Here is a 24,883-nt window from a genome sequence, read left to right as displayed (position 1 = left end):
GAAGTATTCCATCATTTTAGGTCAGGTTGTTTTGACCATCTTCTTTAGTAATTATCCACCGGGAAGAAAAACAAATATTTGATTGTTAATGTACGGAGCTGTCTCCATTCAGCATTGCAGACTTGACAGGCTGTATAGAAGGGGAACGGGTGTGTGTGTGTGTGTGTGTGTGTGTGTAAGCACCAAGCCTCATGACTGCATCCTATCTTATTGCTGCATGAAATGAAAGAGGGGAATAATTAGCCACAGCACTTGTCCGTGGCTTCATAAACCATGGTTTATGAAGCTATGGATGAATGCCAGAAGCAGCCATTATATGCTTGGGAGAAGGAAGCTCTAGCAAACAGAAGACAGCCTGTTTCCCACAAATTCAATCAGAAACAGGGGACTGCATTCTCAATGACATAAGTGAGATAATTTTGTTGGGTTGAGTTCCTGTGTTTCATTCTCTAATGGACCAGCAGTTATAAGGGTTAACATCACCATTAAAAATAACGTAGTTAAAGCTTAGAAATTGGTTCCCTCTGGCATCTTAAATTAAGCAGACTATTATTACGCACTTTATTCAGTGGAAGCAGCTGCTTCAGGATGCTGCAATTACTGTTTAGCAGAATTTACTGCTCTGCTCAAAACCTATGGTTATAGACTCGGCATCCAATGGAAAGTGAGAAGACAGTGGGAAAGGAAAGCTAAGACAAATCCATCCTTATTTTTAAGTATGAATTAGAGGTTTTCCTCACATTTTTTTGAACAATTGGAAGCTATTGGAAAGTATATCTGAAGGAGCGTCTCCACCCCCATCGTTCTACCCGGACACTGAGATCCAGCACCGAGGGCCTTCTGGCGGTTCCCTCGCTGAGAGAAGTGAGGTTACAGGGAACCAGGCAGAGGGCCTTCTTGGTGGTGACACCCGCCCTGTGGAACGCCCTCCCACCAGATGTCAAAGAGAACAACTACCAGACTTTTAGAAGACATCTGAAGGCAGCCCTGTTTAGGGAAGCTTTTCATGTTTGATGCATTACTGTATTTTAATATTTTGTTGGAAGCTGCCCAGAGTGGCTGGGGAAGCCCATCCAGATGGGCGGGGTATAAATAATAAATTATTATTATTATTATTATTATTATTATTATTGCCATCTAAATGGAAATACTATATAGCAGTAATAACAACATAAATGTCATGCAGCAAACCTGCACACACTTACCTGGTAATGAGTCCCATTGCCATATAGAGGATTCCATAGTAATTTGGGCGTATAGGTACACCAAAGTCTTCATCCCCCTTTGTTGTTTTATTTGGTTTTTCCAGTTCCATAATACACAAACATATATAAAACCCAATAAATAATGTAATTAACTTACTGCTTCCTTTGTTTTATATTGATTCAAAAGCAGCAAAAATTGGAACCATTTTTTTCTGAAATAAATCTCCACCAAATGAAGCTATCCCATAACTCCTTAGAGCTTGCTCTTTTATTCATATGAGATTTTCCTCTCCCCAAGATCTGTTGTTGGTACAATATCTACTTTTTCATATCTGAGCTATTAAAAGCCAAGCAGGTATCAACATATGAGAGGCCAAAGAACTTGGAGGAATCTGCTGTTTTGTACATTGTCCAACATTTCCAAAGGGCCTAAAATGTAAATTGGCGCCTGCTATTTTGCTGATTTCCTCAACGATTCTCATTTAGAAATATTAAATCTTAACACAGTTCCACTATATATGTGCAAAGGTACCGCTAGAGAAAAATAATTTTTCAAAAGCTGCTACATTTCTGGCCATATCCACCCTTTTCAACATGGTTTGTATATAATGTTTTATTTGTAAATGTTGAAAGAAGGGCAGTACCTTGTGACTAAAGACTGAGTCATATCAGATCATGGATAGGTAAACTAAGGATCCAGCCCAATTGCTTTCTAAATCCAGCCCGCGGACGGTCCGGGAATCAGCATGTTTTTACACGAGTAGAATGTGTGCTTTTATTTAAAATGCATCTCTGGGTTATTTGTGGGGCATAGGAATTCATTCATCCCCCCCCCCAAATATAGTCCGGCCCCCCACAAGGTCTGAGGGACAGTGGACTGGTCCCCTGCTGAAAAAGTTTGCTGATCCCTGATCCTCAGATCAAAGGTCCACTGAGGTAGGGGTAGCCAGTGTGGTACTCTCCAGATCAATACTCTGATCAGTCCCAGACAGCACAGAACCGCCCTGAGACCTCCAGGTATAGGGCGATATATAAATTCAATAAATAATAATTCAACAAATAACAATAGTAATCCCTGATCTAGAACGTCGTCTTTCCAGTGGAGAATGCTTTGGGGAAGTATATAAGCAGGGCAAGAAATCAGCAATCCTTTCCCCCCTGGAAGGTTCCATGTTCAGGGCTAATAGCTGTACCCAGGGCTTGATTTAGGTTTAAGTTTAGGTTTAGATTTAGGTTTAGATTTAGGGCAGGATTTCAGGGCTAATAGCTGTACTCAGGGCTGGAACTAGGTTTAGGTTTAGATTTAGATTTAGGGCAGGATTTCAGGGTTAATAGCTGTACCCAGGGCCGGATTTAGGTTTGATGAGGCCCTAAGCTCTTGAAGATAATGGGGCCCTTTATATGTCCAGCTGTTGTTTGTCAACAACAAATTGTCACTATTTTTTGTGTTGAATGTATGCTATATGGTAATTTATGGACAGACACAACACAAAACACTGTTGCTGTATGTAGGTTTTATTTTATTTGTTTTTTTATCTTATATTTTGGAAATGCATGTCCAGTTTCCCCCCCTTTGGGGGGGGGCAAGAGAGTGGGACCCTAAGCTATAGCTTGTCTAGCTTATATGTAAATCCGGCACTGGCTGTACCATTCTCCCAACAATCTGTATAACCTTCTGGGTTATACAGCATTTTGTGCCATCAAATTCCATATGACAAGCACGTGCTGTGTGAGAAATGTCTTGTTTTGGATGGCACAACTGCAGGAACGGTAATGTCTGAGTGAATTTAGGAAACTGCTTTCTTGTTACTGCTTTGATTCCTTTTTTCGTTTCCAGAGATTTCACTTTTCTCACACTTCTTAGGGCTTTCCCCCCTTGGGGGAAAAAACCACAGCTCTTTAGTGCTCATTTGGAACAAATAGCCATTCGGGTTTTCTCCAGATGGATGTTTGCTCCAGTTTAGAGCTAAAGAGCTCCCTAGAAAGGAAGAGGGCAAGGGGAAAAGCAGAAAACTGCTTGCCTAGAAACATGTCTAGAAACCATGGGGCAAACAGAAGTGTGGAAAAACCCTTAGCTGGCAGTGTGTGTGTCACAGGGAATCCCTCAGAGGGACAGAGTTGTCCAGGGGGACCCTATTCGATTCCTGCACCAGTCTATCACATGCCACATTACTTGGCCACATCTCTAATTCCCACAGGTCCACATCCTTAATTTTAAACTCTATTAGTATACTGCATTGCATTTGCTATACTTAAGAACTAATCTCATGTAGACATTCTCAGTGCCGCAGGAATAAAAGAGGCTCCGGAATATGACTCCACGAGGGAGGTTTGTTTCCTCCCTGGATCCCCCTTGAGAACAACGATGTTCTTTTGGCAAAATGATCTCTGTAACCTTGCTAAAATTAAGCCCTATTCTACTCTAATTTACTCGAGTAAGTCAACTTTCAGTTCACCGTTTCAAACACTGTGTGTGAAAGAAATAGGAAACTTTGTTTAGTGGTTCCCACAACATTATGGTGTTTCCTTGGTGTGTTTTAATGAAGTATTATTATGCCTAACTGATATTTATAGTTTCCTTACATCATTTAACGCTCTCTCTCTCTCTCCCCCCCCCCCTTTCAGGAAAGGAAACACAGGTATGGCAATTGGAAGCAAGTGTGTTGTTCTTGAGAAACTTTCCCTGAGAACTTTCCAGTTGAAGACCGCGGAAAAGTAATGAGTCAGTGTTTAATTTGCTGTTTACAATTTTGCTTGTTTACGGTTTTCCAAAAGTAGATTAAGCAATACCCTTAAGTATATGCTATTATGGATGAATGAAGCATAATTGCATATAATACGTATTTATTAATTCCTACCTCTAATCTACAATGTAATTTATTCCAAACAACAGATGCCCAGAGTTGTTCACCCACTATCCAGAAACAAGAGATCATGTCCCCACAACTCTATTACTTCCTCACTCTTGAGAGATAGGAGGAACATACTGTGGAAAGAATTGATGGAGCCTCAAAAGCTGGAAAACTTTACTGGAAGTTGATATCGTAGGAGGCATTAGAAAAAAAGGCGAAGGACCCCTGGATGGTTAAGTCCAGTCAAAGGCAACTATGGGGTTGTGGTGCTCATCTCGCTTTCAGGCCAAGGGAGCCGGCGTTTGTCCACAGAGTTTTCCAGGTCATGTGGCCAGCAGGACTAAACCGCTTCTGGCGCAATGGGACACCGTGACGGAAACCAAAGCACACGGAAATGCCATTTACCTTCCCACCGCAGTGATACCCATTTATCTACTTGCACTGCTGTGCTTTTGAACTGCTAGGTTGCCAGGAGCTGGGACAGAAGAATGGGAGCTCACCCCGTCGCAGGGGATTCGAACCGCCAACCTTCCGATCGGCAAGCCCAAGAGTCCCAGTGGTTTAGACCACAGCGCCACCCGTCTCAGTAGGAGGCATAGAACTCATTTGAGACACGTCTCCCTAAAAGATAAAACTAGATTTGAGGCGACACCAGTATTGGGAGCCGTTTAAAGATTTCCATCATATATGCAACACACATACATGCATGCAGTGGAGATTTAAAATCAGGGTTTTTCTTCTCTGAGATGGGCTGCCTTGCCAGGCCGACAAGCGCCCTCTGCCCCTCACTTCCCTCTACAGTACCTGCAGACCACTGGAACCACAACTGGTCTCCTCTGCTCAATCCACCAGAGCCTGTCTCTGTATTAACTCTCTGAGGGTTTGAGAACCATTGGGTACCCTCACTTGCTTTAGCTGGCTGGTCAAAGCCTTTCCTGGGGTGTGGCTGCTGCTACATGCTGGTGGCTTTTACAGACCCTCCAAGTGTCCCTATTTTCCAGGCACATCCCTAATTTGGAGAAGCCGTCTCGGTTTCTGATTTGATCCCACAATGCCCCACTTTTCCTTAGGATGTCTCTATTTTCATTGGAGAGATGTTGGAGGGTATGGAGTTATCCAACCCCCGAGCTGTCTGAAGACAGTCCTGTATAGGGAAGGTGGTTTTTTTTAAGTTTAATGTTTTATTATGTTTTTATATATGTTGGAAGCTGCCCAGAGTGGCTGGGGCAACCCAATCAGATGGGTAGGGTATAAATAGTAAAATTATCATTATGGAATGGGACGTCCCTATTCTCACTGGAGAAATGTTGGAGGGTCTGGTTTTAGAAGCCACAGGCGACCATTACAAGACATTTGTACTGACAGTAAACACAGAACGAAAGTAATATATTGAAGCATTTAATGCGCCTTGTTTTCATCAAGGTAAACCACATTCTTTGTTATTTTAATTCCAGTAAAACCAAACCAAATACAAACAGCCAACAAGAGTACAAGTCCCTGCTCTCTGAGGACAAAGGGCAGCAGGGAGGGAGGGAGGCAAGGAGTCAACTCACTGCTCTGTTAGTGGGGAGGACATTCACTGTGTTCACCTCAGCTATGGTAGGATGGATGCTTGGTGGCCCAGCAGAAAAAGGATAAAACCCGCATGGGGGGAGGGAAAACCACAAACCAGTGGGCCGGTCCCTTTCCCCTGAAGCAGCATTTCTTCTAAACAAGCAGAAAGACAGCTCAGATAGGTGTGGAGTCCCCTTGTCACACTGGCTACCAATTCTACAGGAAGGTAGTGAGAGACTGCTGACGAAGGCATGTCAGAGCACTGCCGGAGCCAGTCTTCCTGAGCAAGGCGATGGTGCAGGGAATGGATGGGGGCAAGACAGAGGGGGAGGTCAGCGCCCTCTCTTCAATCCACCTCCTCCATGCGTGAGGCATCCTCGTCTCCTTCCAGATGGGGAATATCTTCAGAGATAGCGGCACTAGGCTCTTCAGCAGCAACCTCATCTTCCTCAATCCCGAGCCCCAGCTTGATCACCCTAGAGATACGGTTGGAGTGAGTCTGTGGGTCCTCCAAGGAGAAGCCGGAGGAAAGCAGTGCTGTCTCCAAGAGCAGCACCACAAGGTCCTTGAGGGCCTGGTCATTCTTGTCTGCCTCAGCCTTCTGACGCAGTGTCTCTACAATGGGGTGGTCAGGACTGATCTCCAGGTGCTTCTTGGCCATCATGTAGCCCATGGTGGAGTTGTCTCGCAAGGCCTGGGCCTTCATGATACGTTCCATGTTGGCGGTCCAGCCATAGGTGCTGGTGACAATACAGCAGGGCCAGGAGACCAGCCAGTTTGAGACCGTCACCTTTTCAACTTTCTGCTCCAGGATTTCCTTCATGAGTTTGCAAGGGTTCTCAAACTTGGCTTTGCTCTCCCCCATCTTCTTCTTCTCGTCCTCATCCTCTGGCAGCTCCAGCCCTTCTTTGGTGACGGACACCAAGGGCTTGCCATCAGATTCCTTCAGCTGCTGGACACTGTACTCATCAAGGGGCTCTGTCATGTACACCACCTCAAAACCACGTTTCCTCACTCGCTCCACAAAGGCAGAGTTAGCCACCTGCTCCTTCCTCTCACCTGTGATGTAATAGATGCTTTTCTGGTTTTCCTTCATACGGAACACATATTCGGAGAGGGAATTCATCTCGTCGCCGGAGTGGGAAGTGTGGTACCGCAACAGTTCTGACAGGCGTTTCCTATTGGTAGAGTCCTCATGGATCCCCAGCTTGAGATTTTTGGAGAAGGCCTCATAGAACTTCTTGTAGTTTTCTTTGTCCTCCGCCAGCTCTGCAAAAAGCTCCAGGCATTTCTTGACGATGTTCTTGCGAATCACTTTGAGAATCTTGCTTTGTTGCAGCATCTCACGGGAGATGTTCAGGGGCAGATCCTCGGAGTCCACTACACCCCGGATGAAGTTCAGGTACACTGGAATAAGTTCATCACAGCTGTCCATAATGAAGACGCGCCTCACATAGAGCTTGATGTTGTTCTTTTTCTTCTTGTTCTCAAAGAGGTCAAACGGGGCCCAGCGTGTGATGAAGAGAAGCGCCCGGAATTCCAACTGCCCCTCCACAGAGAAGTGCTTAACAGCCAGATGGTCTTCCCAATCATTAGTCAAGCTCTTGTAGAACTCGCCATGCTCCTCCTGAGTGATGTCATCAGGGTTTCGGGTCCAGATGGGCTTGGTCTTGTTCAGTTCCTCCTGGTCGATGTACTTTTCCTTGATCTTCTTGGTCTTCTTCTTGCTCTTGCCACCTTCCTCCTCTTCATCTGAGCCCACATCTTCAATCTTGGGCTTCTCCTCCTCATCCTTGGGGGCTGCCTCTTCATCCTCCTTCTCCACTTTTTCCTCTTCTGCCTCATCGTCGCTGATTTCCTTCTCACACTCCTTCGCCAGATAGAGGGTGATAGGGTAGCCGATGAACCGGGAGTGCTTCTTCACCACTTCCTTGATGCGACGTTCCTCCAGGTATTCAGTCTGATCTTCCTTCAGGTGCAAGATCACTTTGGTACCACGGCCAATGGGTTCGCCATGGTCAGTTTTGACAGTGAAGGAGCCGCCTGCAGATGACTCCCAGGCATACTGTTCATCATCGTTGTGCTTGGTGATAACCACAACCTTCTCAGCCACAAGGTAAGCAGAGTAAAAGCCCACACCGAACTGTCCAATCATGGAGATGTCTGCACCAGCCTTCAAGGCTTCCATGTAGGCTTTGGTGCCAGACTTCGCAATGGTGCCCAGATTGTTGATAAGGTCTGCCTTTGTCATGCCAATACCAGTGTCCACCAAGGTGAGGGTGCGATCATGGGGATTGGGAATGATATCTATCTTCAGCTCTTTGCCACTTTCCAGCTTTGAGGGATCTGTCAGACTCTCATAGTGGATCTTGTCCAGTGCATCAGAGGCGATGGAAATGATCTCCCGCATAAAGATTTCCTTGTTGGAGTAAAAGGTGTTGATTATCAGGGACATAAGCTGGGCAGTCTCTGCCTGGAAGGTGTGTATCAAAACAAGTGCTGTACAACTACTGATTAGATGGTTTAGCTGAACCCACAGGGACACAGGTAAGAAACATTTTCATGAACAGAAGGATGGAGGATGTGTGCATTATACGAAACCAAGTTTGTGTTCAACCAAAAGATGAGGATCTCCCATTCCTTCACTCTGTGCCGGGTCGTTCAGAATATCCTCAAAACCAATGCAGTCACAGTTGCCTTTCCAGATATCCAGGGACAAGTTAGAACTAGGAAGGAAAAGAAAACGCTGGAGCAGCTTCACTGCTTGGAATTCCATCTGCAGCTTCAGTGGTGCATGAAGCCCCGGAATATTTCTCAGAGTAGAAAAAATCATCTTATCTTGATTTAGCAACAACAACAACAAAATTATCCGGTGTGTCCAAAGGATGAACAGGGAAAAGTTCGCTCTTCACATTTGTAAAGCCTCTATTTATCACATCACATCACAGCTTTCAAATGCTTCAGCAGCTGACAAATCAGAACCCGTAATACAGTCCTTCAGCTGAGATCCAAACGCTCTGGAATTCGCCTCAACCTGTGTTTTTTTATAAAAAAAGAAGGGGGAAAGGACAGTGGTCAAGGACAATGGGAGCTGTAGTGAAGCAACCCCTGTAGGAAGGCCCCTAGCCTTCTCCCCGCCCCATGCAAAGGTACCCTCCCTCTTACCTGGTCTTTTTGGAGGAGGCTTGGGCAGCAGCCACAGCGGTGCACGATTGAGATCCTGCAAGAAAGAAGGGATCTTTGAAGCACTGCTTCCTGGCCTCGAATCCTGTTGGCTGCTTTCGCAGTGGCATCTCGGTGGCCCCTGGGAGAAGAGGAGGCTGGACCAGACGGGCCCTTGGCCTGATCCTGCAGGCCCTCCTTGTGTGTTTCCTAGGGCCCCCTCCTCCCCCCTGTCCCATTACCTCAGGGGCGAGAGGCCGTCGTCTGGGCTCCAGTCCCTCCCGGAGGAATGCGGCGGTTCCACGGCTGAACTTCTCCCTCGCTGCAAAACAAACAGAGACATCAGAAGGCTCCTGTCTCCCAGCCACGCTAGCCCTAGTCTGGGGCAGGAGGGTGGGGGACCTGGGAAGGGGCATTTCCACTTACCTGATCTTAGAAGGGCTCCCCACTTCTCCACCGTACGGGCGTCCGACCGGCCTAGCACAGAAGCAACAGCCAAAGTCTCCTCCCTCACCTGAGAAGCTGTTTTAATGGGAGGAAACTTTGGCTGCTGCTTCTGTGCCAAACCGGGCCGGGATGGAGCCATGCCCGTACGGAGGAGGGGCAGTGGGGATGCGCCGCGAGGGACGACAGCCGGGAACCGCCGGGATGTTGTTCGGTTCTTCATTCCGGGAGCCGGCGCTGGAGCCTCATCCCTGGAGGCGTGGCCCTGTGGAGGAAGAAGGACATCACATGAGAATGGAAGCCACAGGTGGGAGAGTGTTTCTAGGACTCCCAAAACATGTTCCACAAAGATCCCTTCATTCCCTCTGCCCTCGTACCTGATGTTCGCCACGTCTCTCCAGGGATTTGGCCAGAACAAAATATGTGTTGGGGAAAGGCTCCCACACTGCAAAGAAAAAAGAAACATGAGCAGGTGCCTGGCTCCCTGCCATGCTAGCCCTAGTCTGGGGCATGAGGGTGGGGGACAAGGGAAGGAAGCATTCCTAGAATATGGGGCACTCAGTTGGCATTTCCACTTACCTGAGCTGGGAGCCTTTCCCCCTTTGCTCTGGCCAGCCTCTCGCCTAAGGAAGAAACAAGCTCAGTTAGTATGATTGGGGGAGACAGGGAGAAATCTGGGATTGATCTCCACCAGAGCCAGATTATTCAATGGACAGAGTAGGCCTATGGGCCAGGCAACAACGGATCAGAATAAGTACTGTTTGTTTTGCCTATTAATTATTGGTGGTTGCTAAAATCAAAAACGTATCAGGATATGATACCATCCTCAGACTGCCCCACCCCTGCCACAGAAGGGCACAGCATACCTGCAGATGTTGGTTTGGGACGTGGCACCGCTGGGCTGCTGCTTGGCCGGAGCCCTGACCGGCGCTTCCAAACCACGGCCCTGCAAAGGAAGAAGGACATTTTACTCTCCTGCCATAGGCATCCACTCTAGGGGACAGGGGTCCCGTGGGCCCTCCCCAAAGATTTTCTTCTGGGGCAGATCGCCCTCCATATTTTCTCTCCCCCCAGCCACATCAGGGGACGGCCAGCCAGCGGAGGGACATAGGGGGCAGGTGGGAGGGTGAAGGCCGCTCCCTGCAAGGCCCTTTCCACCTGGCCTGGGGGGGCGAGGCCCAGACCCACCAGCCAGCCCTACTGAAGAGGCTCCTCCTGAGGCCGGAGGAATGTCGCCCAGCTAGTGTTTTATTGATTTATTATGCTGTAAACCGCTTTGAGATTTTTATTAAAAATATAAAGCGGTATAGAAATATAAATAAATAAATAAATAAATATGTGGGAAACGAATTCCCCAAGGAATTAACATACCACAATGTCCAGGGATATTTGTTTCTGCTTCTGCCTTCCTGCCTGAGAACCTGTGAGACAGAAAGGAAAATAAAAACAGAGGAAGTTACCAACCAGTAATTCACAACAGAAAATATCTTGCCCACAGCCAGCCCCGGCTGGGCTCCAAACTCCAACCATCTTCTTACCAGCCAGATGCACTGACCCCTTGCAATTCTGCCTGCGCTGGAGAAAGGGGAGAGATGTTTTGCTCTCTGTCCCACAGGACATGGATATGAGAGCCACACCATGCAGCCCTGACAATATCTCAAGGGCCGTCACAGGGAGGAGGGAGAAAGCTTGTTTTCTCCTGCTCCAGAAGCCCTCAGGACCTGAAGCCGTGGCTTCAAGCTACAAGAAAGGAGATTCCGACTCAACTTCAGGAAAAGCTTTCTGACAGGAAGAGCTGTTTGACAGTGGGAAGAAATTCCTCAGTGGGCAGTAGACTCTCCTTCCTTGCAGGTTTTTCAGCAGAGGTGGGATGGCCATCTGCCATGGATGCTTTAGCTGAGATTCCTGCGTTGCAGGGGGTTGGTCTAGATGACCCTCGGGGTCCCTCCCAATTCTACAATTCTATAATCCTATGGGGTTCCAGGTTCTCACCTTTGCGAAACTCAGCCATAGTGGAGTACACAGCAGTGGAGCAGAGTCAGGCTATTAAAGCAAGTCTGAATGTTGGTGGGGAGGCGGTTGAGAGTTGGTTGAGAGTGGTGGGTTCTAGAAGGGGGGGGGCAAGGGACGGCTTCTGATTGGCTGCAGGAGCTTCCTGCACTCAGAAGGAAGCCGTATCAGATGCTTGGCTTCCAAAGAACGTCTGCAAGCCGGGCACTCACTTATAATTATTTTATTTATTGAATTTATATTTCACCCTTTCTCCCGAAGGAGGCCAGAATGACATGAGATGTGGGTCTGTTCTTGGCAGTTTCCCATAGATATGACACAGCTGAGGCGCAACTGGGAACACTGTGTGAATAAAAACCACTGACTTAAAAGTGCCAAAACTTACCTGCTTCTTTAGATGTGTGTCAGCAATGCAGACAGTAGTGGCTAGATTTCTGATTCTTTTGAATTGCTGCTAGATTCTGGCTTCCTCACACGTAAATGTGGCAGACACAACTAAAGAACAAATACTGTTGCTCCCATCATGCCTACTTGGACCCATCAACCCTTACATCCGTGCCCTGTTTTGCATGCTTAAATAACTCAATAAATAAACTCAAACAACAACAACAACAACTGTGGAGCTGTGAAAAATTCACTCTGTGTGTTTTGCTCCTATATTGTTAGTTATTCCCCTTGCAGAAGAAGAAGAGGGTGGGGCTTTTCGTCTCCCTGCCCATCCCTTTCCCCACAGAAGCAGCCTTCCGCTTTCCTTTCACTTGGCTGAATCAGGCCCCACAGGTTTAATCAGATGTGCATCCAAGGGCCAATTCTGACTATCTGTACTATCTGCACCCAGTTTACTGCACAGTCCTCTAAGGAGGCCTTTCCCATCCACTGTCCTGTTTTCCAAAGAGCGTTGTTGGTAGCGATGGCCTTGGCTATCCATGCCAATGAGCCTTTGATAGTATGTCCACCACTTAGGAGTCCCAACGAAAGCAGAGCAGAAGGGCTGCTGCTGCTGCTATGGAGCTTGTGGCAGAGCTTGGGCTCTTAACTCTTCCGTTAGCATCACAGGATTGTGGAGGGACCACAAGGACAATCCATCCGCCTGCAATGCAGGAATCTGTCGGCCAAAGTGGGGCTTCAACCCACGACCCTGAAGTTAAGAGTCAGGCTCTTCTGGCTGAGCCATGATTGGTGGTCAGCATTTAATCTCGGCCTCTCTGGCAGTGAGAAGCATTGCTCGCCTTTGCCACATTTGGGGGTGGTTTTGGAAGAAGCCGGAGGCCACCACTGTATACTCTCCCATATTACCTATTTAAGGTTACATGTTATCTTTATGATCCCCATTCTATAAATCAGAGCTTCCCAATTTTAAACACAATATATGCAGAATAAGGTCTTGGGGCTTACTTGCATATGAAAAGATTTTAACCCAAAGATATTGGAAATAATAATAACTACCCACTGACAGTTATGTCATTTTAATAATCCATCATCCCTTTTTTCCCTTTATTTGTATTCTTCTGGAGACTGGAGTTTTTTCCCCCTTTAAAAATTTTTGGGGCCCCCAAATGTTTTGAAGAATACACTGTTCAAAAAAGAACATGCTGATATGCTTAGACTAAAGGAGTGAAGTGGGAAAGGCACGTTTTAGAGAGATTAAATCAAAAACCTAATGATTGCAACGATAGCATTGAATATAACATATGAGGAAGTCGAGGAGTTGTGGAGGGGTGTCATGGGGTGTGGTGATGGGAAGTCTGTAAATAGTGGTTTATTTTTGTGTGTCTATGTATTGGTACAGTATTGTGTTGTTTTTTTCCCCTTTTTGTATTATCAAAACTCAATAAAATTTTAAAAATAACCCCCCCCCCAAGAGACTGGGGCCCTAAGCTATAGGTTGTTTAGCTTATACGTAAATCCGGCACTGCGTGCGCCCACATGCGCTTGCAAAACTCAATCCAAAGCCACCCGGAAGCCAGCAGCGGCGCGCGATGGCATTGCAATCGCCTTTCTTTGCAAATCCAGGGCTCTTTCCGCAGGACGTGACATCAGGCGCGGACATCTTCCTCCCTGTTTCCCTGCCCGGCTGCGGGCGCATCTCCCCCGCGCTGCGCTGTGCGCCGGATTCTCACCCATGGCCGGTGCGCGCGTGCTGGGCGAGAGCGGGGGCGGCGGGGGCGCGGCCGCCGCAGCCGCGGCCCCCATGGACTACTCGGTGCACGAGGCTTGGAACGAGGCCACCAACGTCTACCTGCTGGCCGTGCTGGCCAGCCTGGCTCTGCTGGTGTACGCGCGCAGGTGGGCTTCCCCCATCTCTCTTTCGGTGCCAATATAGGCCGGCAGCAGTGCAGCCTGCCCTTCGGAACTCCCCGCCACTGGAGATCCAGCAGGGCGCCTGCAGAGACACCCGCTGCGCACTGTTGGGAACCCCCCCCATCGCATTTAGCGTGGCAGCGCCTGCCCTTCGGAACTCCCCGTCACTTGAGATCCAGCAGGGCCCCTGCAGAGATGCCTTTAGCGTGGCGGTGCCTGCCCTTCGGAACTCTCCGCCACTTGAGATCCAGCAGGGCGCCTGCAGAGACACCCGCTGCGCACTGTTGGGAACCTCCCCCATCGCATTTAGCGTGGCAGCACCTGCCCTTCGGAACTCCCCGTCACTTGAGATCCAGCAGGGCGCCTGCAGAGAGGCCCACTTCGCACGGTTGGGAACCCCCCCACTGCCTTTAGCGTGGTGGTGCCTGCCCTTCGGCACTCCCTGCCACACTGCGCAAGGTTGGGAATCCGCCACAGCCTTTAGCGTGGCGGCGCCTGCCCTTTGGAACTCCCCGCCACTTGAGATCCAGCAGGGCACCTGCAGAGACGCCCAATGCGCACTGTTGGGAACCCTCCCCACCACCTTTAGCGTGGCGGCGTCCGCCTTTTGGAACTCCCCACCACTTGAGATCCAGCAGGGTGCCTGCCCTGCGCTCTTTCCGGCGCCAGCCAAAAGGAAGCCGGCTCAGGCGCTTGGGAAGTCGAGGTGGCGTGAATCTGCTTGAGTGTTTCCTTTTTTTTGCTTTGCGTCTTTTCGAAGTAGGGGTGTGTGGATTTTTCTTGTTGTTTTGAGTCATTTTGTGTGGGGTTTTTTATTTTAAGCTTTGAAGACGTTTTATGGCACAGGCAAATAATGTGTAAAAAGGCAGTTGTGATAATGGCGTGAAGTGCATTTGGAAGGATGGGGTGGAGCAAACAGGGACGTTCAGAGTAGGGCCAGCCTGTGTGGTCTTACATCATCATCATCATCATCATAATAATAATAATAATAAACATAGTCTCTGAAGGGGATAGTGGTGGTATCCTGTGGTGGTAAGACTTGCTGCCTAAAGGAACAGGCTAATTCTTGTGCTACGGTCGTCTAATAAATGTCCCAAGCAAGCACAAATTTCATGGTTCTGCAGATTATCTTGCCACTTAAAACCGGAGGAGACATGATATGACACTTTATTATTTATTACTTTATTGTTTACATGTTGCTTGTCCTTTTGGATTTTAGAAATAAAAGGAAGATCATGAGGATTTTTACGCTACCTCCTGCCGTAGAAGTACCACCTGAGCCAAACTTTTATGATAGTGTGAAAAAAATTCGTCTACGGCAGCAGCTAGAGATGTACTCTATCGGTAGGTATACTCCATCGGTAGGCTCCCAGTACGTTTCTGAGCACAATTCAAAGCGTTGAATTAAAGCTGTAAAACGGCCTTGGTTCAGGATACCTGAAGGAGCGTCTCCACCCCATCACTCAGCCCTGACACTGAGATCCAGCTCCGAAGGCTGCCTGGAGGTTCCCTTTAAAAATGTGTTGTTGTTTTTTTGGGGGGGGTTTATTGGGTTGTTGTTTTTAGTTTATGTATTTTGTGGTTTTATATTCTGATTTTATTCTGTGAGCCGCCCTGACACCTGCAGGTATAGGGTGGGGTGTTGCTGTTGTTGTTTATTTAAAGATACAGAGCTTCTAAAGATACAGAGCATCTATTCCTTTTTTTTTAAAAAATGTTTTTTATTAAATTTTCCATTTTAACAATCCAATCCAATCACATTAAGTATTCCAGATTATACAAATACATATCATATAGTCCAAATATTCTGCCAAATTATAAATTCAACAAAAATTCAGAACATCTATTCCTTATTGCAATTCATAACTGAATATATGTCAAAGGGAGACTCAAAATAGAAATAAACATTCAGGATATTTCAAAACTCGTAATAGAAGGATGTTTCAAAAGTTTCCAAGCTTACGATGGTACAGCTCTCTTTCTGCATGTTATACAGAGAGGTGCAAGAGGAAAGTCAAAACCAGGGGTCAGCGGGGGTCCAGTCCACTGTTCCTCAGACCTTGTGGGAGGGCCGGACTATATTTTGGGAGGGGGGGAAATGAAAGAATTCCTATGCCCCACAAATAACCCAGAGATGCATTTTAAATAAAAGCACACGTTCTGCTTATGTAAAAACCCCAGGCAGGCCCCACAAATAACCCAGAGATGCATTTTAAATAAAAGGACACATTCTACTCATGTAGAAACACGCTGATTTCCGGACCGTCCACGGGCCGGATTGAGAAGGCGATTGGGCCGCATCCGGCCCCCAGGCCTTAGTTTGCCTACCCATGGTCAAAACTATAGTATTGTGGAATGTCGGACAGTATACAGGATCAACATAGCTTGTGAATAAGGGGAGTCACAAATCCCAATGGATGTTCCAGAATTTGCAGTTGGTTAGCTATGCTGGGGAATCTTGCCACATTACTGCATATCTGGGCAGTAGGCCCATAAGATACTGCATATCTTATGACCATGTGGTCATAAGAAGGCATACAACTGTTCATATGTTTTGCCTCCTATTTACTGTTAATGAGAAGGGAGTAGTGTTCATTTTAGTTATGATGTCCTGGTAAATGGATGTTCAGCCAGCCTAGATCAGAAACAAGTAGGTGTACAAGTGGGACTTGCAAGTAAATGTTGCAGGGTGCTGTTCAGTGGGCCAGCCAGCCATGCTTTTTTCTAGGATAATTCCTCCATGGGATTTCATGTGTCCAGCTCCACTCCACCCCACCCCTGCCCTAACAGATGCTCAGTGTTGGACTTTTGCGAAAAAAATGCTGCTTTTTTTTTGTACTTCTGCAGACCCCAAGACTGCTTGATACCTCTCTGTTTTGGTGTCAAAGCCAAACACAAAATACAAAACAAGAAGTTGGCCAGTGTTCAGTTTTCCCTGCGATAGAGAGCGACATGGTTTTTTTGGGGGGGAAGGCGCTACTCTTGGCCTTTTTGTCAAGCTTCCCATTTTTTATTCTAGGGATGTAAAACCAGTTTACAGAATCTAGGTTGCAGAATTACAATGGGTTTCTCGTTTGCGAGTGATTTTTCTTACTGACAGTGTCCCATTACACCCCCCACTTTTCCTTCTAAGCAAACCCTCTGAAAAACAAAACATCATTCCATGTATAACCTTAGTATCAATCTTTGTTAGCAGGTTGGGGGTGTGATTTTGCAACTCCTTACTGCCTGCCATTGTTGGACATGTGCTTACATCAATCGCTTCTATGACTTTAAATCGCTAAATGATGTGCCAGTAACAATTACTATTAAATGTGGACATTTTGCACTCGTGACAGAAGGCAAATTTTTATCCTAAAATGTGTGCATTGGAATTTGCTGAATGTGTATTGTGCTGAATTAGTTTGTTAGCTAACAGATAAACAATGGGTTTGAAGTAACTACATGTTGTTGCTGTTTTTTTGAGGAGGGGCAGAATCTTACAAAAGGAATTTAACAATTCCCTGTATGTTTACTTAGAAGCAAGTCCCACTGAGTTCAGTAGGGCTTAGTTTCTAGTAATACCGCCTCTCCTGGTATGCCCCACGGAGGATCTTAAGATCCATAAATAGCAACACCCTAGAGGTCCCGGACCCTAAGGAAGTTAGATTAGCCTCAACCAGAGCCAGGGCCTTCTCAAGACTGGCCCCGGCCTGGTGGAACACTCTGCCTCATGAGACCAGGGTCCTGCGGGATCTGATTTCTTTCCGCAGGGCCTGTAAGACAGAGTTGTTCCACCTGGCCTTTGGTTTAGAATCAGTTTGATTCCCTCCCCCTTTCTTTTTCCTTTCTCCTCCTGTGAAGAGGTTGCATCCTAATGTTTTAATGTTGTATTTTAATCTTGTTTTTTAAATTGTATTTTAATCAACTTGTTTTTATTATTGGTTGTTAGCCGCCCTGAGCCCGGTCTTGGCTGGGGAGGGCGGGGTATAAATATTATTATTATTATTATTAATACGTTTAGAATTGCAGTCTAATATATCCAAATGTGTTTATTTTTCTAGCAAGGAAATATGATCACCAGCAGCAACCGCAGAAGCAGACTGATAGTGTACAGCTATTGGTGGAATGAAGTCTGGAAGCTCTGAAGCTGAGAGGATGACGGAAAGTTTGGGATGTAGTCATTTTCAATGCGACTTGAATAGTATAGTGATTTGTATTCATAATTATTGCCTTGAGAAGACGTATGTAAATGTACAGCGAGCATTTTCTGAAATTGGGAAAATTAACATGGCTGATACATATTGGTCCTGTTTCCCAGTTTGCATTACAAATGATTTCCAGTAAAAATAGGAGTAGATAAAGTTAAAGCAGGGCTGCTGGGACGTTCAGTGTGGGTATCACAGCTATTCCCATTCAGAAGGGATGAGAAAGGCACATGACATTTGATGTGCCCCAGTGCGGTTAATAAAGTAGTTGGTGCTGGCAGAAAACAGAATATATACTTATAGGCTCACAATAAATACCAAATGCCCTGTTTGGGTTATAGAATATAGATGAAGAGATAAAAATATTAGAATGTACAAATTTTCCTTTTTGACGTGGTAAAGAGTGGTGGATAAAACAATAAGTATTTAAGGAAGTCACATATTTTCAGGTGGAGGCTCTGCAGGGCATGAATATTTTTTTTTAACCTGTTTTAATTGTCTTCCTGGTGTTTTCTTTAATCTTGTTAAGTTCCATTGTTGTTGCAGCTGCTGTTGTTTTTAAGCCAGGATACTTCCAGTTAAAATTACTTAGGAACACTGAACTCAGTGGAATTAAGCTGTTTAGGCAGTTGTGCCTGGGTAGTCTGTGGTCCTAATTAGAACTAAAATAAACTTAAAATGTTTCTGGAGAAATGCCCATTTGACTAAGTCAGTAGCAAAGCTGCAATTCTTTATGGGGTGAGCACATTTTCTTATTGGGTTGTTAAATGGCACTTTAATGCGGCACTGTTACTAAAAGGGTTACATAGCTGGAGCACAAGGTAATAAAACTGTTCTTAGCGATTACAGCCAGAACTGCTAGGAATCCAGATCCACCTTTAATGGTCAGTTATAAATGTATTTGCAAATATGTCAGACAAAACTGATTATGGTGGAATTATGGAGTGATTAGGTGATGCAAATAATTTATATGTAGGTACTCATAAATATTTGAAGAAATGGGAAAAAATTGCTCTAGGCACGTTTGAAAACATAAACATGTGACAAATTAAACAATGAATTGCATCCCTAAGTAGGTGGTGACTTTCCAATTATGGTCAAAAATAAAAAGAGCAGATTAACAAATTCCTGTCTAGTGTTAAATAGCCATTTCCAACACTTGTCAAATTTTTTTTGTTTATGCCCCACGTCTCCTGAACTGCTGTCCTGTGCATAAAAAACTTCCAGGAAAGTAATGTGCTCAAGTATCTGATCACAGCCAAAGTTCCTTATTCTCCCTTCCATTTCCAATAGCATTTCTGGTGTGAAAGTTTAATGCTTTGGCTGTAGTGAGAAACTATTCAAAGAGTTTCCTATTTGGACTGCAGATAAAGTTCAGTAGTCCATCCTTCTATACTTGGGATTTGGTCTCTTATTATATCACCACGACCCCTCTTTGTGATTCTTTGCAGATTTCCTACATTTGCAGCACACACTAGTGGGGATGAGCTTTCTATTTCAACAAGTGTAATCAATCAGATGAGCAGTTTAAGGGCTGATGTTCACATCATGTTGGGGCAGATTTTTGTAGATATAAAAGTTACCCCCAGATCTGCATTTCTGGGTGCTATATCGTGGGAGCTTGGCGCTTGCCAATCTTGGCTGTAGCGACTTCAGTGATTGTGTAGTAACAACAAAAAGGAAAGTGAATCAAGTGAATTTCTTATGCTGTGTGTGTATGAGGAACCCAAGTACGTCCTAGTGCAGGCATAGGCAAACTCGGCCCTGCAGATGTTTTGGGACTACAACTGCCATCATCCCTGACCACTGGTCCTGTTAGCTAGGGATGATGGGAGTTGTAGTTCCAAAACATCTGGAGGGCCGAGTTTGCCTAGGCCTGCCCTAGTGTATCACTTGTGAATATACAACTACATAGTATTATTGTAATATAATGTATCACTTCCATTGGACTGTCTGGTACTATTGTGCCCTGGGTAGCAGCTGTACCCTTGCCCTTGCAAAATGCTCTTGTACTTTCAGTGTATAAAATGTTTTTGTATTTCATTTTTAACAGTAAAATGCATTTAAAGTTGGGTCTGTGTGAAGCTTATTTTTCCTGAGCTAACAGCATTTTGATGGGTAACATGCATGTAAGTTTTAAAACACATTTCTTACAAGGATGCACATTTTTTTATTTTATTAGCTGGCACGTAAAGAATTATTTATCAGACCTAATCTCTAGTGAGGGATGTGGGTGGCGCTGTGGTCTAAACCACAGAGCCTAGGGCTTGCCAATCAGAAGGTCGGCGGTTAGAATCCCCGCGACGGGGAGAGCTCCCGTTGTTTGGTCCCTGCTCCTGCCAACTTAGCAGTTCAAAAGCACCTCAAAGTGCAAGTAGATAAATAGGAACTGCTTGGGCAGGAAGGTAAACAGCGTTTCCGTGCGCTGCTCTGGTTTTGCCAGAAGCGGCTTAGTTATGCTGGCCACACGACCCAGAAAAACTGTCTGTGGACAAACGTCGGCTCCCCCGGCCAGTAAAGCGAGATGAGCGCCTCAACTCCAGAGCCGTTCGTGACTGGACTTAACGGTCACGGGTCCCTTTTTAATCTCTAGTGAAATCTGTACTTTGTAAAAGTTTCTCAACTCTTTTTTTGGCAGTGATACGGGCTTTCCGGGGGGGGGGGAATTCCTATGCAAATGTGGGCCATTTGCACCAGAAAATTTTCTGATGCCAGAGAGATCAAATTTAGCATACTTTACTTTAGTAAACAAAGCTTCTTCTTCTTCTTCTTTTTCTTCTTCTTCTTCACAACTACAGTGGTGCCTCGCAAGACAAAATTAATTCGTTCTGCGAGTTTTTTCGTCTTGCGAATTTTTCGTCTTGCGAAGCACCACTGTACACTGTTCAAGCAATGCACCCTGGGTATTAACGGTTTTAAGAAAAAGGAAACAAACTTGCAAGACGTTTTCGTCTTGCGAAGCAAGCCCATAGGGAAATTCGTCTTGCGAAGCAACTCAAAAAACGAAAAACTATTTTGTCTTGCGAGTTTTTCGTCTTGCGAGGCATTCGTCTTGCGAGGTACCACTGTATCAAGCTTGCCCAGTACTGTACAGAATTTGCAACCAAAGTTATATAACTTTTTAACCTATTTAAAATGCATAGGTGAGAAACTAAAAGAAGCAAACAGGAGGCAGTCCTGCGTGCACAAGCAGCAACAAGGGAGCGTCGTGGAAGCGCTGCCTTACCCTGGGAGGCTTTTCTCAGGCGGCCCTGAAGCAATTCCTCTGAAAGCAAAACAGGGCTACCAGCTCACCACAGATATGGTCTCCTTGCTCAGGGGAACCTTCCCAAGTCTGCAGCAAGCTGCCCCTTCGGAAGAGGCATCAGCAGCCCGAGTTTGCTTCCTAAAGAACCAGCATGGAACCACCTGTTGAGCATCGGCAGTATATCACTTGGGAAGACAGGTGAACTAATACCAGTGTCGAAGCAATGATTCTTCAACATCAGCTTTGTTGGACTGGTCATGTTGTGCAGATGCCCGATTATCGTCTTCCAAAGCAACTACAGTGGTACCTCTGGTTACGAACTTAATTTGTTCCGGAGGTCCGTTCTTAACCTGATACTGTTCTTAACCTGAGGTACCACTTTAGCTAATGGGGCTTCCCGCTGCCGGCGTGCCACTGGCGCACGATTTCTGTTCTAATCCTGAGGTAAAGTTCTTGACCAGAGGTACTACTTCTGGGTTAGTGGAGTCTGTAACCTGAAGCGTTTCTAACCCGAGGTGTTTGTAACCCGAGGTACCACTGTACTCTATTCCGAACTTAAAAATGGAAAGCGTAATGCTGGTGGTCAACAAAAGAGGTTTAAAGACTCTCTCAAGGCAAATCTTTGAAAATGTAGTATAAACACCAACAATTGGGGAACGCTGGCCTGCGAGTGCTCCAGTTGGAGAACAGCCTTTACCAAAGGTGTCGTGGGCTTTGAAGACACTTGAACTCAGGATGCAAGGAAGAAATGTGCTAAGAGGGAGGAAGAAATGTGCTAAGAGTGCCCAACACAGGAAGCGCCAGTCACACATGCCTAGAGGCACAATAATAATGTTGTTCAGTTGTGTCCGACTCTTCGTGACCCCATGGACCAGAGCATGCCTGGCACTCCTGTCTTCCACTGCCTCCTGCAGTTTGGTCAAACTTATGTTCATAGCTTCGAGAACACTGTCCAACCATCTCGTCCTCTGTTGTCCCCTTCTCCCTGTGCCCTCCATCTTTCCCAACATGTTTTGTACTGAGTTGAATAGGATCCAAAATGCAGCAGTCTGATTGGTCCTAGAACAATAGGATCCAAAATGCAGCAGTCTGATTGGTCCTAGAACAATAGGATCCAGAATGCAGCCGTCTGACTGGTCCACAGGAACCACCCAATCCAGCTCCAGGTGGAAGTGAATCCGCAACCTGATGCGGATGGGGGGCCCATTGTGTAAATAATGTATATAAAGCAGACATTCTGGGGGAACTTCCATTCCTCCTCACCACTATGAGCTGAATAAAGAGAATGAAATCTTTTCCAGGGAGTCTTCTCTTCTCATGAGGTGGCCAAAGTATTGGAGCCTCCGCTTCAGGATCTGTCCTTCCAGTGAGCACTCAGGGCTGATTTCCTTCAGAATGGAGAGGTTTGATCTTCCTGCAGTCCATGGGACTCTCGAGAGTCTCCTCCAGCACCGGAATTCAAAAGCATCCATTCTTCGGCGATCAGCCTTCTTTATGGTCCAGCTCTCACTTCCACACATCACTACTGGGAAAACCATAGCTTTGACTATACTGATCTTTGTTGGCAAGGTGATGTCTCTGCTTTTTAAGATGCTGTCTAGGTTTGTTGGATGGATATAATAATAATAATAATAATAATAATAATAATAATAATAGTTTTATTATTTTATTTATACAAATAAACCACCTCCAAGCTCTTATCCGCGCCAAACCAGGCTCCGGGGAACCTATCCGTGTCGTCCCCCCCCCAAACCAGAAGCACCCAGGTGGCGGGGTGTTACCCCATTCGTCCTCCGCGCTTCTTCCGCTTCCGGCGGCGCTTTCCTATTCCCCCCCCAAAAAAACCCCGCGATCTTATTTTCCTGGTGCACATCCGGGTCCTTGCCGGCGTGCTTAGCGCCCGTTGTGTAGGAGAGCGGGCGGGCGCGTGACACACACACACAGAGAGCGAGCGAGGCTGAGAGAGGAGGCGGGCGGGCAGGCGAGGCGCCGGGTCTGCAGAGCGCGTGGCTGGACGGTGAGTGAAGAGAGCGGGCGGGCGCGAGCGAGCGCGTGTGTGGAGACGGCGGCGTGTGGAGACGCGGTGGGTCGGTCGGGCCGCGTCCCCCCGTCCCGGTCACGGTGACCCGAAGAAGTCACGCGGGCTTGGGACCGGCGCCGCCGCAGCGGCCTCCCCGACCCCCCCCCCCGCTTGCCAGCCGCTTTCCTTTCCCCCTTCACGTGTCGAGGCTGAGACCCGCGCGTCTCGTGTGAATGGCGAGCGGCGCGGGGAGAAGGCGTGTGAGGTTGGCCGGGAAGCGGGGTGGGGGGAGAAGAAACCACAGCCACCCCCACCGAATAAAAACGGGATAACGCCTCACCTGCCCCGTTGAAGCCAGGTGCACATCCCCTCCGTGAAGGTTTGCGTGTCGCTTCTCTCCCTTCCTTTTTTTATGTCAGTTGCTTGACTCGCCGGCCAGGATGCACCACATGCAGCCCTTTCCCGCCCCCTTCCTCCTCCCCCCCCCCCAAAAAGTTCAACTGTTATCACTGTTTTTTACCTTTTGGTGAAATGTCCCCTGGTTGTCCTGTCTGGCTGGGACGAAGTCCCTTCTTCAAAGTCAGCTCATACCCAGCGTCGAGGTTGTATCGACTATTCTCTCTCTGTGTTTGTTTGTTTGATTGATGGATTCCCCTTTTCGTCTTGCAGCAGCAGCAGTAGAGATAATCTCATTTATGGTTGTTCCATTTCTCAAGTTTCATAAAACGAGAGGCGAAAAAAGATGCTCCGGTGGGAACCGAGTGGTAGGGTGAAGGGGGAGTTTTCTGGTCAGACAACCTTGGGAGACTGCTTAGCTAAGCATCCCTGCACCAAGTGACTCGTTTTCTGTTAATCTTATGTATGATCCAAAGCATGTTTGTTTAAAATTAAGGGCACGTTACTTCATCCAGGATTTTAAATGCCTACGGTCAGAGTTATAGCCCTATTCCCTCCCCCCCCCCCGCTCTTCTCCATAAGGCAGTCAGGCCAACATTTGCTATAAAAAGGTACCTAAATTGTTGAGGAAGTGGTACACTGCTGTATCTGGGAGGGGTTGTTGCACGTAAAGTAGAAAGTGGGCATGCCTGAACTATTCCTGTGCTGCTTTGTAAAGATAATATTTTTTATTTTATTTTAAGCATTGTTTCCATGTTATGTGACTGGACAGGCCAGGCTAGGCTTGATGTTAGTTATGTGGCTAGCTTTGGCGTGCGTGAGTTTTAAGACATAAATACCCACCAATGGGAGCTTTTCTGCCCATGCCATTGTTCCAATCTGATTTAGCCCTGCACTGATTATTTATGTCAAACTATGCACAACATTACTAACCACTAACAATATCTAGTTAGGCCCTAAAATATACAGTGGTACCTCGGGTTACATACGCTTCAGGTTACATACGCTTCAGGTTACAGACTCCGCTAACCCAGAAATAGTACCTCAGGTTAAAGACTTTGCTTCAGGATGAGAACAGAAATCGTGCTCTGGCGGCGTGGCAGCAGCAGAAGGCCCCATTAGCTAAAGTGGTGCTTCAGGTTAAGAACAGTTTCAGGTTAAGAACGGACCTCCGGAACGAATTAAGTACTTAAACCGAGGTACCACTGTATTTACAAAGAGGTTCAGACGTGCAGTTATTACTGTGTTCCCCTTTAAGGTTCCTGCCTTATTTGAAGGACACACAAAATAATACTTCATTCCTAACTACACTTACCTGGAAGTAAGTCCCATTGAATTAAGTAGGACTTCTGAGTAGGATTACACTGTAAGGAAAGTTTGTAGGCAGTTCTTCCTTTCTCTGTGCCTGAAGACCTAATTTATGTGTCATGGCCGAGTCTTTTATAGACAAGTTTCAGCTAATATTTTTGGGTGGGTCCTGAAAGTACTTTTGTAGGCATGTTGGC

The 24,883-nt window shown here is 46.5% G+C and overlaps 3 protein-coding genes, 1 long non-coding RNA gene and 1 pseudogene across 7 annotated transcripts in view; 2 read left to right on the top strand and 3 right to left on the bottom strand.

Annotated features, from left to right (window-relative positions):
* Positions 1-5,480: 5,480 nt before the first annotated feature.
* On the bottom strand, positions 5,481-8,119 carry LOC308460391 (heat shock protein HSP 90-beta pseudogene; annotated as a pseudogene). Its single transcript has one exon. The product of its transcript is annotated as a heat shock protein HSP 90-beta pseudogene (transcript).
* A 142-nt stretch (positions 8,120-8,261) lies between these two features.
* LOC308460494 (uncharacterized protein) lies at positions 8,262-11,186 on the bottom strand. Of its 2 annotated transcripts, XM_080976978.1 has the most exons (8): positions 10,589-11,179; positions 10,084-10,163; positions 9,797-9,840; positions 9,595-9,662; positions 9,200-9,482; positions 9,016-9,095; positions 8,777-8,831; positions 8,262-8,645 (listed from the first exon to the last, which is right to left on the bottom strand). In XM_080976978.1, exons 1-8 carry the CDS (start codon positions 10,835-10,837, stop codon positions 8,641-8,643), a joined length of 864 nt encoding a protein of 287 aa, XP_080833104.1. In that variant the 5' UTR covers positions 10,838-11,179; the 3' UTR covers positions 8,262-8,640. The 2 variants fall into 2 exon arrangements, with proteins under 2 accessions (XP_080833104.1, XP_080833103.1); XM_080976977.1 differs by having other exon boundaries at positions 9,016-9,482; positions 10,589-11,186.
* A 2,136-nt stretch (positions 11,187-13,322) lies between these two features.
* On the top strand, positions 13,323-19,787 carry SMIM19 (small integral membrane protein 19). Its single transcript, XM_080977603.1, has 3 exons — positions 13,323-13,513; positions 14,748-14,872; positions 17,572-19,787. The coding sequence occupies exons 1-3, from the start codon at positions 13,350-13,352 to the stop codon at positions 17,637-17,639; spliced, it is 357 nt and encodes a 118-aa protein (XP_080833729.1). The 5' UTR covers positions 13,323-13,349; the 3' UTR covers positions 17,640-19,787.
* Positions 13,805-14,655, bottom strand: LOC308461027. Its single transcript, XR_013978776.1, has 3 exons — positions 14,634-14,655; positions 14,004-14,066; positions 13,805-13,932 (listed from the first exon to the last, which is right to left on the bottom strand). It is a non-coding gene; the product is annotated as an uncharacterized lncRNA (long non-coding RNA).
* Positions 19,788-22,872: 3,085 nt separating the features above from the next.
* Positions 22,873-24,883, top strand: part of SLC20A2 (solute carrier family 20 member 2) — a 91,013-nt gene continuing 89,002 nt past the window's right edge. The window contains exon 1 of one of the 2 annotated variants that reach the window (XM_080976751.1): positions 22,873-22,979. The gene's annotated coding sequence lies outside the window, so the exon portion shown is untranslated. Of the gene's footprint in view, positions 22,980-23,318; positions 23,341-24,883 lie in introns of those variants that run through there. The other variant, XM_080976752.1, reaches the window with a different exon arrangement.

Source organism: Podarcis pityusensis (genome assembly GCF_964106645.2).
Source record: "Podarcis pityusensis genome assembly, chromosome: 13".
In the NCBI taxonomy this organism is placed as follows: Eukaryota; Metazoa; Chordata; class Lepidosauria; order Squamata; family Lacertidae; genus Podarcis; species Podarcis pityusensis.
This window is presented reverse-complemented; position numbering and strand designations above follow the sequence as displayed.

Coding starts and splice junctions, on each gene's coding strand:
- LOC308460494 (XM_080976977.1), bottom strand. CDS start 10,837: ATGTCCTGTGGGACAGAGAGCAAAACATCTCTCCCCTTTCTCCAGCGC. Junction 10,164..10,588: donor AAATATCCCTGGACATTGTG/GTATGTTAATTC, acceptor CTTCCTTTGCAG/GGCCGTGGTTTGGAAGCGCC. Junction 9,663..9,796: donor GGGAAAGGCTCCCAGCTCAG/GTAAGTGGAAAT, acceptor TTTTCTTTGCAG/TGTGGGAGCCTTTCCCCAAC.
- SMIM19 (XM_080977603.1), top strand. CDS start 13,350: ATGGCCGGTGCGCGCGTGCTGGGCGAGAGCGGGGGCGGCGGGGGCGCG. Junction 13,514..14,747: donor CTGCTGGTGTACGCGCGCAG/GTGGGCTTCCCC, acceptor TTTGGATTTTAG/AAATAAAAGGAAGATCATGA. Junction 14,873..17,571: donor GCTAGAGATGTACTCTATCG/GTAGGTATACTC, acceptor TTATTTTTCTAG/CAAGGAAATATGATCACCAG.